The sequence below is a fragment of the Buceros rhinoceros genome, unplaced genomic scaffold, assembly GCF_000710305.1.
Source record: "Buceros rhinoceros silvestris isolate BGI_N320 unplaced genomic scaffold, ASM71030v1 scaffold2673, whole genome shotgun sequence".
Classification (NCBI taxonomy): domain Eukaryota; kingdom Metazoa; phylum Chordata; class Aves; order Bucerotiformes; family Bucerotidae; genus Buceros; species Buceros rhinoceros.
Genome location: NW_010402839.1, coordinates 40220 through 50799, shown reverse-complemented (window position 1 = coordinate 50799; position 10580 = coordinate 40220). Strand labels below are relative to the sequence as shown.

At 38.1% G+C, this 10580-nt stretch overlaps 1 protein-coding gene across 1 annotated transcript in view; it reads left to right on the top strand.

Moving 5' to 3' along the window:
* Window positions 1-10357, top strand: part of LOC104490473 (A disintegrin and metalloproteinase with thrombospondin motifs 20-like) — a 15258-nt gene extending 4901 nt beyond the window's left edge. The window contains exons 3-12 of the mRNA XM_010132760.1: window positions 715-888; window positions 3749-3919; window positions 4544-4744; window positions 4858-4987; window positions 5169-5263; window positions 5362-5456; window positions 5860-5993; window positions 6685-6776; window positions 9545-9649; window positions 10271-10357. Coding sequence (XP_010131062.1) covers window positions 715-888; window positions 3749-3919; window positions 4544-4744; window positions 4858-4987; window positions 5169-5263; window positions 5362-5456; window positions 5860-5993; window positions 6685-6776; window positions 9545-9649; window positions 10271-10357 — 1284 coding nt within the window. The remainder of the gene's footprint in view (window positions 1-714; window positions 889-3748; window positions 3920-4543; window positions 4745-4857; window positions 4988-5168; window positions 5264-5361; window positions 5457-5859; window positions 5994-6684; window positions 6777-9544; window positions 9650-10270) is intronic.
* The last annotated feature ends 223 nt before the right edge of the window (window positions 10358-10580 follow it).

Below are 10580 nucleotides of genomic sequence, written 5' to 3'. Positions count from 1 at the left end.
CTCTTCATAATTTGGCCACACTTTGTAGAGCAAAATCTATGATTAGGCTTGAGTCTTTAGGTAGGTTTTGGGACCTGATCAGGCTTTGGACTGGGGTAAAAGGGGGCTACGTATCTCAGCAAGCCTTAGTGTTGTAGTGAAATACCTTTGGCCAGGGAAGAGGAAGAGAGATGTGGGTCATGGAGGGTTTGAACCTTTTTAAGCTCCTCGGGATTCAAAATCCTTAGTACTACCTGCAAGAGAAAGATAAGCATCCTCAAAGTACTGCACCATTTGCAAGATTTTTCTAACGTGAAATACTAAGTGTTATTTTTCTTTCATTTTAATATTCACATTTTAAAACAACAGACAAGACTGTCAGTCTCTAATAAAGGAATGATGTAAACTTAGAACTTGAACTGTTTGATTTTGTGAAAATGTAAACATTTGCTTTGCGTATGCTTATAGTGATTGTTCATACTGTGAATTAAGATAAGGGAGATCAGTCTAGGGAACTCAGATGCATTTATTTTCCATATTTCCTGCAAAATTTGATTTTGATTGTAGTTTTACATTTTCAACATACATTTCTTCAGGTGCAATGAAACACTAGTATGGTGTTTGTGTGAAGTGTATTTTAAATAATATTCTAAGAACATATAGTAATGGGAACTGTACCACCTTCTGGGTACTGTCTTATTTCACACTGGCGTAACTGTTTTTGATGAATTTCAGTGTTCTGTATCCTGTGGAGTAGGGATGCAGCAAAGGGACATCTACTGTCAGCTGAAGGGCCTGGGTCGAGTGAGTGAAGCAATGTGTAATCATGATGCCCGGCCCACTAGCAAGAGGCATTGCTGGCTGCCTGCCTGCGTGCAGTACCAGTGGCTGGCAGATGAATGGGAAGATGTAAGTAAGGCTTTCAACTTGTGAGAAGTAATGAACTGACTGGTGTCATAAGTTTTCTTTTATTTTGTTTCACATTTGGATACACTTCTAATGGCTGTTATGTCACAGAATAACAAGTGATCATGCTGGATATTTTGAAGGTTAAGCTTGCAACACTAAGAAGAGTGACAAAAAATGTCAGAGACTGTTTACTCTCTTACGCAGGGTTTGCTTGTCTGCTGTTACAGACAAAAGCTCTGGTGGAGCTCTGAGCAGGTCCTTATTGATGCAGCTGTGTAATTTGAATATAAAATTCTTTTCATATTGCATGAAAAGTGCAATAAAACCTGATTATGCAGTATCATTTAAAAACCCGCTTTTTAAGAATAGAAATACAAATGAAATGACAGCTGAAAGTAAAAATTTGGAGTCAAAACCTTTGGAGAACAGCATTTTCAAGAAGACTTGTATGGAAGACTTATCAGAAAAGATAAGAAGGGAAATAAAACTCAACATTCTACTACCAAATATGCATTTTCATATTTAAGAAAGTCTAAAGACATTTTCATGTTTAAGAAAGTCTAAAGACATTTTCAGGAGAGAGCTGTCATATTTAAAGAAGTAAAATCTATTTTCTACATGCTAAAAAAAAATTTCATAGATTTTGTATCCATGCATGCAAACATACAAACACATATCATGAAACAGGGAGAGCAGAAACCAAAAAATATGTATAATACCTGAATTGGTGTAGAGAAGAGCACATCTCTTACTGTAACCTTAAACAAAACCCTAGTTTGTGGAGTTGTGGCATCTTAATCTGCATCATTAAATTTCTTAGGGCAAACTGTCTGGCACTCTGAGTATGAAGACTCAAAAGTCTCAGCAACACAGTGTTATAGAAGTGAATACTGTTGATATATAAATCATTTGTTGGTGCGCTGCAAAACGCGAGTCATATTCATGTAGTTGGGACGTACGTTTTCCTCTGTTAAACTACATTGAGGGAAAACTGACAATGTGTGTTTCTTCCAAGTATGAATCTGTTAAAACCAGGAATTAGTGGAAGTGGCTCAAAATGTCCTTTTAGCACAAATACACACTTTCAGAGAATGAGGGTGGACTTTCCTTTCTGGTGAAACATTTGTGTAGTCCAGCTGGGTATTCTGAGCTCTTCACTACAAATGCGTTGTGTTTCACTACATCTTCTGGCTAGTTCATAACTTCTTCCACATGGGTATTGCTGTTTGCTTGAAATTCCTGTGTACAATTCCCTTCTCTCACCAGATTCAAATATAGCTCTGTACATCTTGTATTAATAGTCGTTCAAGTGTTTATCCATCTGTATTCTGCTCCCGGTGCAGTAGATCCTCTATCAAACTCACAATATTTTGCCCAGCTGTCTCAGCTCTTGTTGTTCGTGTGTCATTTCCTCACCTCACCAGTCACAGCATAGCAGAAAAATTTCCAGATCTAGCATTTCTCCAGCTTTCAGCTGGGAGTCTGGCTGATAAAAGCAGCAAGCATTCTCCTACCAAATGCTCATTTTCATACTGAAAAGAAGAATTATCTACAAGAAGAATGTATGAAGAATAGCTAAAAGGATTCTTCTGCCTGTCCCAATTGCCATATGACTGGGTTATTCCTTATGTGCCTAATATTCTGAAGTGTTCCATGCTATTAAAAGATCAGGCGTTTCTGTAAGTTACACCAGCCAACTGTACCTATACTCCATTCCTTGATGCAAGTTCACAGCAGGGAAGATACCAAGATGGTGGAGCCAGGCTCTGCAGTGTCATATGGTAAGGTGACAAGAGGCATCAGGTGAAGCCAGAGAGGTTCAAACTGAATATTATGAAAAACTTTTTCTTCATGAAGACAATTCAGGCAGTTGAATGAACTGCACAGGAAATTTTGTGCAGTCTCCATCCTCTGAGATTTTCGAGACCTGACTTGATAAAGTTAGAGGTTTCCTCTGGCAGAGCTGCTTTACCTTACAGTGTCTGCGTTTTGTCCTTCGAGTTGCCTCTTTGAGTCAATTATAATTAAATTTCAACAATAGGCTCAGTATGGGAACAATAACATCAATGAATCATTTAATTGACTGTTATTGGGTCCAAATTAATGTTGTTAGATTCAGATGTGACTGGAGTAGGTGGTGTTATTGATTATTGCCTCTGCTGGGACTGGAGTTTGTGTATTTCAGCCTTACTACTTTATCACGGCAAGTTCAAACCAATTAGCTTAAGCTCCCACAGTTGGGGAGATACTGTTGACATGTATTACTTAGCCTGCACCTCCACTTTTCTGGATTCTGGTAGCAAAAAGTGTCTTATCCTGTCCTGGCAGAACCATGATGACTTTCCATCCCACCCACCTGCCATAGGCGTAGGTGTCAGGACACTGAGGCTCAACAAATAATGCTGCCCAGAGCCACCACTGGCTTCATTAGTAGGCAGTTTGTTTTGTTTTATCAGCATAATATCATGCACATACTTTCAGGGATTCTTTTTGTTTTGTTTTCAAGACCAACTTATTTCTTTCATATTTCACTCAAATTCTTTTTTTTACTTGTTTCTCTTCATACAGAAGAGCTTTTTCACTCAACCTATCATCTTGGCCTGAGGTTTTCATTTTTTTTCTGTCTCACCCAACAGTTAGGTGTCATGTCATTATACACTATTGGCTTTTTAGCTGCTGGGAGGTACCTGAACTTTGTAAACAAAGTAAAGGATTTAGAGTGATTCAGTCCAATGCTGATTACAGATGTCATAAAAACTGTTGCTGTCTGGGTTTTACTGGTGTGTGGCAATTGGCAAATAACTTTGTTCTGCAAATGACTAGTTTAAGTACAAAACCTGACTGTTTTTCTCAATCTCAGTGTTCAGCACCATATAGAAGAAAGGAAATATACCGGAAGATTAAGTGTGTGGATGAAAACCAGCTCCAAGTAGATGAAAGCTTCTGTGATCCTGCTACAAAGCCGCCGTCAACCAAAGCCTGCAGGATAGCTCCCTCTAAATATGTTGTGCTTACAGGAGAACTGTCACAGGTAAACTAATTATACTGCTCACACATCTGTTATATAACTTTACATTTAAGAATGTTATATTGCTGTAAAACATATTATGTGTGTGCAGAGCACAACCAAAATGTGCATTTTCATTTTCGCTTTCTCCATATTGAACCCTTCCATCAGCCATGATTTACTGTAGTGACTGTTGTCAGTCTTTTGGTAGCCCTCCTGGGACCTATGAACACCAGCTAGAGGACAGCTGCCCCTACCACAGGATTCCTTTGCTGCTTCCCAAGAAACTCTGTTGCAAGCTGATCTCGCTGAAGTAAACAGATTTTTTTCCTTGATTTCAGTGAAGTGGTGAATCAGTGCCTTGTTTCCCTTGCACATCTGCACTACCTAAGTGTGTGCCTGTCTCTGTACTTCAGCTGAGAGGGAACTGCTCTAGAACCTCTGTGAGCTCTGAGAAAAGGGCGATGTGGGGACTTTCTATCCCCTCGCACGCATAACTACTGTAGACCTTCTCTTCTGCACGTTGATGTACCAGCCCCGAGGTGGCTTTTGCCAAAGCAAGGGTCGGAGCTGACTTGTCTTTGATCGCGGTGCTGCAGAAAAGTTGTTTCACAGAAATAATGCCTGTGCTTGGGGATTTTATTTTAGTGCTCAGCCAGCTGCAGGTTTGGTTACGAGCAGAGGATCACATACTGTGTTGGAATCCATTCTGTTCAATATCACCATGCCTATGGCCTTCAGACTGTCGCGTACCGAGAATGCCCGGTAGAGCCATCCCCATATATTTATAAATGTAATATCAAAGGATGTTCACAAGCAGCTACCTGGAGAGTGGGGAAGTGGACCAAAGTGAGTACAGATATGAAAGCTCATTTTTGATAGCTGTCTCAAGACTAATTTGCTGACATATGTTAATTATTTACTGCCTTCTAAACTAACTCTTGATGACTGTCCGCATCTAGTGCTCTGTGTCTTGTGGAATGGGGATAAAGGAGAGAACTGTGGAATGTATGACTGAAAATGGCTTATCCAGTGACTTGTGCCTGCCACATTTAAAACCAGGTGCCAGAAGGATCTGCCGTGAGGAAGAATGTAAGTAGTAAGAATGTAATTAGGAAGAATGACAGCTGTAATTTTCAGCTGAAGTTAATGTTTTCCCAGGTTACTTATATAAAAGCTATAAATATATTTGAAGCATGATTATGCAAAAGTAACTCCTAAAACTAAGCTCTATTCATGAAATATTAATATGATTTAATCTCTCATTTTGAAGGTGATATTCTTACCACCTGCAAAGATATCCAGATTAAAAAAGGGATTAGAAAGGATGGTGAATACCTACTTAACATTAATGGAAAGATGATAAAGGTACTTGTGATACTTATGAAGTTCTATGAGGACATACTTTTATGAAATAATACTTTTCTAATAAAGATTTCGCTAAAGAGTTGTATTTTTTCTTCCAGATTTATTGCTCAGGCATGCACTTAGAGAATCCCAAAGAATATCTGACATTAGTAAAAGGTGAAGCAGACAACTTTTCTGAAGTATATGGATTCAGGTACAAAAGTGGTTTTGTAACTTTAAGTGTGTTTATTGCTTTCAAAATAAAAGAATAAAATAATACTTACCTTTTCTGAGAACAGATGAGAAGAAGGATTTTCCTTGATGTTCTGTTCTGAATATGCAGGCATATGAACACGTGTAGGAATGTGTATATTTCCAGGCTGAAATTGTGTTAATTTCACTAAATGGTTATAAAATTTTTCTGTCTTGACTTTGGTAGAAATGGCTTCAACTCACATTAGTGTTTCAGCTGAGCCAAGATTAACAGCTGAGCTTCATGTTCCGTAACTGTTGTTTAGTATTTTTTATGTGGCATAGTGCAATGCAATTATTTTTCGCTATGATGTTACATTACAGACAAATGTCAAAAGGAAAACGAAATGTTTGCTATTCTCTAGGCTGCAGAATCCATATGAATGTCCTTTCAATGGAAGCAGGAGGCAAGATTGTGCCTGTCGGAATGATTACCTTGCAGCTGGCTTCACGGTTTTTAGCAAAATAAGATTTGATGTAGCTTCCATGCAAATTAAAAGTAAGCATTTTGTCAGTGTTAGCTAATGTGAGTGAGTGTTCTATTGAAATTGCACATGGTCATGATTACCAATTACCATTTTGACCCACTTATAGACTGGGTAAACAAAATTCTTACTTCCTGTAGGAAGTCACTGGGAATTTCAAAGAAAGAAAAAATTGAGAAACCACAATTACCTCCCTTGTTTGTTTGCCCCTAAGTGGTCAAGTGGCATGAATCTGTATTTTATATGTGAACTAGCTTCGGTTTCTAAGGTTTTATTCCCATTATTCCATTTCCTTGTAGCCCATGGCATATTTTCCTTGGAAAAGTGCTGTGGTTAGTTCCATCTGAGCTCTTGGGAGACCTACTTAAAAGGACAGGGAATCTTGCAGTGTTTTCAAGCCCTTGCCTGAAGGTGGCCCACAACCAGCTCGCTTGGAGCCATGTCCAAGTACACACCTGTCCTTCTCCTAGCCTCCTTCTATCTCAGAAAGAAAACTCCTTTTGTAGGCTGGCCTGATGTAGCATTAACCAAACTGGACTGTTTAAAATGTAGTTTCTAAATAATAAAAAAAAAACCAACCAAACACACAAAACACCTCCCACCCAAAACAAGCCAAAAAATCCCCTTGAAAATGCCTTTTCATGCTGTTTTCATCTGAACTTCTAATTCAGCAGTTTCTGTGCTGAGTAATTCTCTGTTTTCTAGCCACAGATTTTCTTTTTGCTCGGACTATACTTGGGAGAGCAGTGCCGTTTGCTACAGCTGGAGATTGCTACAGTGCTGCCAGATGTCCTCAGGTATTTGATTTTTTTGCCCCTTGAAATGTGCATGTAAGAAGGGAAAAGAAATGATCTGTGTGACTGGTTTAGAGCTGTAAGGTTTTAAATCAGTCCCCTATTCTGTCTAGTGTGTGTACTACATTAATAAATGTATTTTTCTTACTTTGTTCTCTCCTGTTCGATCTTCCTTCCCCCACGTTTCTCCCTTGAATTGTTTACCCCACACTTTCCTTTTATACTCTATGTATGTATTTCATGTATTGCTCTCCCTCCCTTTGGATCTAATGTATCCTTTGTTTCCCCTAATCCCTTCTCAGTCTTTGTTCTTCTCCATAATCCTGTAGAATTTTTCTTTTTCCTCCATTTCTCTCCTGATGCTTCATATCTTTGAAGGCTACCAGAGGAAATCAATCTTATTTAGCAGTATAATTTAAAATTTATACATTCACGGTGTGTCTACATTAGTATTTTAGTTTGGATTGGGCAGTGCTTTTTAAGATAATCTTTGTATTGTCCTGCCTTGCTGTTTGTTGGTTCACATGATGGAACAGTCTTGAAAGGCATGAACGAGGATGATTTTTGGTTGAAATTAAATAAAAAAATTATCTCCAGAAAAAGGATCTTAATGCACTCTAACTGCTAAGGAGGATTCATTCAGTCTATGGGATTAGTTAGTCCAAAATAAAACCCTGATCTCTGTACTCTATACAGACTTTGGGCTCTCTGACCCAACATTTTCATGCTACAGATCTGCTCATACTGCAGTGTCCTTCTTGCTAATGCAGACGCAGTCCTGTCTGAACCATTCAACCTAGGCTGCCTTTGGAGTCCACTGGCAGAAGTGGGATACCCTAGAAAACAATTCAACTAATCTTACCTTATTAGATACCTTAGGATGAGGTTGACCATCCTCTGGAAGTGCATATTTCTTTTTACTGATTATAAAAGGAGTTAAGATTTACTAGCTCAGACTTGCATAGAGGTGAGTCCCTGTTGTTCATCTATCCTAGGTGCTTAAACGTTCAAGGGCAGCTAGAGACAATTTAGGTACAATTTAGGTAAAAACAAAGTGCCTAGGTTGGGCCGACTTTGTGATGAACAGCCTTCTGTCAGGGACAGTGTTGGATACCTTCAACCTGCAATCTCTTCGGGCTTAGTACAGCTCAAATCTATTTGCAGCCTGTAACTTCTGATGGGAAGGCATCCTGCTTACATGTCTTTGCATGACACATTTCCACCTGCAAGATCTGCACTGAAACCTACACTTTCAGTGCAGTAAACACCTCCATTCCTGCACTCTCAGTCCTTGAAATCTGTTCCTGACCTTGAGCGAGAACATGTCAGACAGCTGTTAAGCTGTTGTTCTAATTGCCTGTAGCACTTCTCATTTATTTTTGCAAAATGGTATCACTGTGAATGGAGTTACTTCAGGCTTGTTAATTGTGGAAAATATTCCATGCCATTTGTATAAATTTCCTCCAGATGCTTTATTCACTAAATGAAATCTTTTCCGCTTTTGGGACACTTGAAGAACACCCTACCCTATCCAGATGAGCTTATTTTACCTCATCGTGAATATATGGGTATATAAACACAGCAACTTTACATATAAATGTGCTCAAAACAAATCTGCTGTACTGAACAATATGAGACTGAATTTTTTATGAAGGAGTTTCAGTGAATCACAAGAGTAAAGGCTGAGTGCTACACTTTATACATTAACACATACATATACCCACACAAATATTTGTATATATCTAACTATAAACAATATTGTGTAATAAAGTACAGAAGCTACCATACATAATAAAAATGTAATCTTTGCTAAAGCTTTGATCTCAGGATTTAGGCAATTTTAACTAGGTTTGAATACAGAAATTCAGTGAATTCTGTTTTCTGATTGTAGTGCTACCTAACCTGACTGTTAGCCTCTTTGTGAAGGTAGTACTTCTTTTCATCATATTTCACTTCTCTGTGAATGCAGTTTAATAATCTGTATCCTGGTATGTTTACCAAGGCAGCACAGTTTGCTGCTTTTAATATATTTCTTATTCTCATATTACCTGACTTTGTTTTAAAGCTAGTTTTTAGAGTATCTATTTTAGAATCAATAAACTGTTTTGAATGATCTGTATTGCAAAACATTCCAATTAGCAATAAATTTAATCCCCACTTATGTTCATGTTCACTTATGTTATTTCTTATACTGAAAAAGAAATGGAAGATGATGAAGTGATGATGCTTGGATAGTGTGCTTACAAAAATTTGAGAATTAAATGGCTAAGAAGTGTAAGAAGTGATTTGTCTGTAATTTCCAGGTAGCAGTAGATTCTGATCATGTTATTTCCAGAAAGTTCAAGCACTCTAAATGAAAAAAAAAAAAGGCTTTCAAGAAAGCCAGCCTCATTTTTGCATGTTGCAAGTCCATACATTATGTAAATTGAAATTTAATATGTAGAAAAGAGGCTAAAATAATTTTAGTTATCTGGTATTAGTTCTGTGTTCAGACTCTGGAGACAGATGGTACAGATCAGCTGATTCACTTTTGCTACTTACTGCAAAATAAAAAGTACACATGTTTATGTCCTGAGCATCCCCAAAAAAGGGTATAATGCAGTGTAACTAACTCAGGTTAAGTACGCACCTCTGAGTATTTCATGTCTACATACACCCTAAGTGATACGCATGGACCAGCCAATGTGAAGTGGTTTAGTGTTTTGAACTCCATTTACTAGCTCTGTATTTTTTACCTTCTGCACTTTTTTTTCTCTGTTTTGTTTTGTTAGGGACAGTTCAGCGTTAATTTGGCTGGTACAGGTCTGAGATTATCCAGTACAGTTAAGTGGATTGGTCAGGGCAACTATGCAACTGCAGACATACACAAATCCCACGTAAGTCAATGTTGTTTTCCTTTACCTGCTCTTATTTATGGCTTAGAATATTGTGCCTCCAGAGGTGCAAGTGATGACTCACTCTAGTGAAAGCTAGTTGTGAAACAAAAACAGCGCTCAAGGTCTCTGACCCATCTAAGCTGTCTTCCAGATGTAATGCAAAAACTGTTTGATCACACCACCCAGAACCTAATCCAAATCAACACTGCCTGCCTAACCTTCTCTTACTCGCCTAACTTGGTGTCGTCTGCAAACTTACTGAGGGTGCATTTGATCTCCTCATCCAGATGATTGATTGTAAGAGGCTGTTGTTATATAAATCAGGTTTATTAAAAGTTTTGAAGATACCTGTAATACTTAAAATATAAACACAACACCCCAAACCCCTCATTTTATTAAAAATAAACAGATTGATTACGGTAAGCATGCACAGTTTAAGACAACACGATTGTAAGCCAGGAAAGGAGATGTGCAGCAATACTGATAAAGGATCTCTGTGCCCATTTTTGATGCTGTCTCTTGATTTAGTGTTTGCAGGTATGATTTGGAGCTCAAGGAGCTTTTTGTAAAACTGAGATTTCATCACTTTTCTTGACTGACTGTTCCTTGTCTAATTCCCAGGATGGTACTAAAATATATGGAAGATGTGGAGGATTTTGTGGAAAATGTATTCCTAACACAATTATTGGTCTCCAACTTCAAATATAGTGAGAAGTCTGTGGTAAGAGCATCAAAGTAGGGACATCTGCCATTTAGATACAAACTGAAGGTGCTGTGTATATATATTTCAATTCTTTCATCTCTTTAATGCTTGTTACTGTAATGTTCACTACTAAATTCCTGTTTTCTTCAGTGTTTATGCAGGGATGTATGATCTGTTTGTGGGCTAGCAAGTGCATAAATCACAATCATAAACCGTCAAGTTTTAATG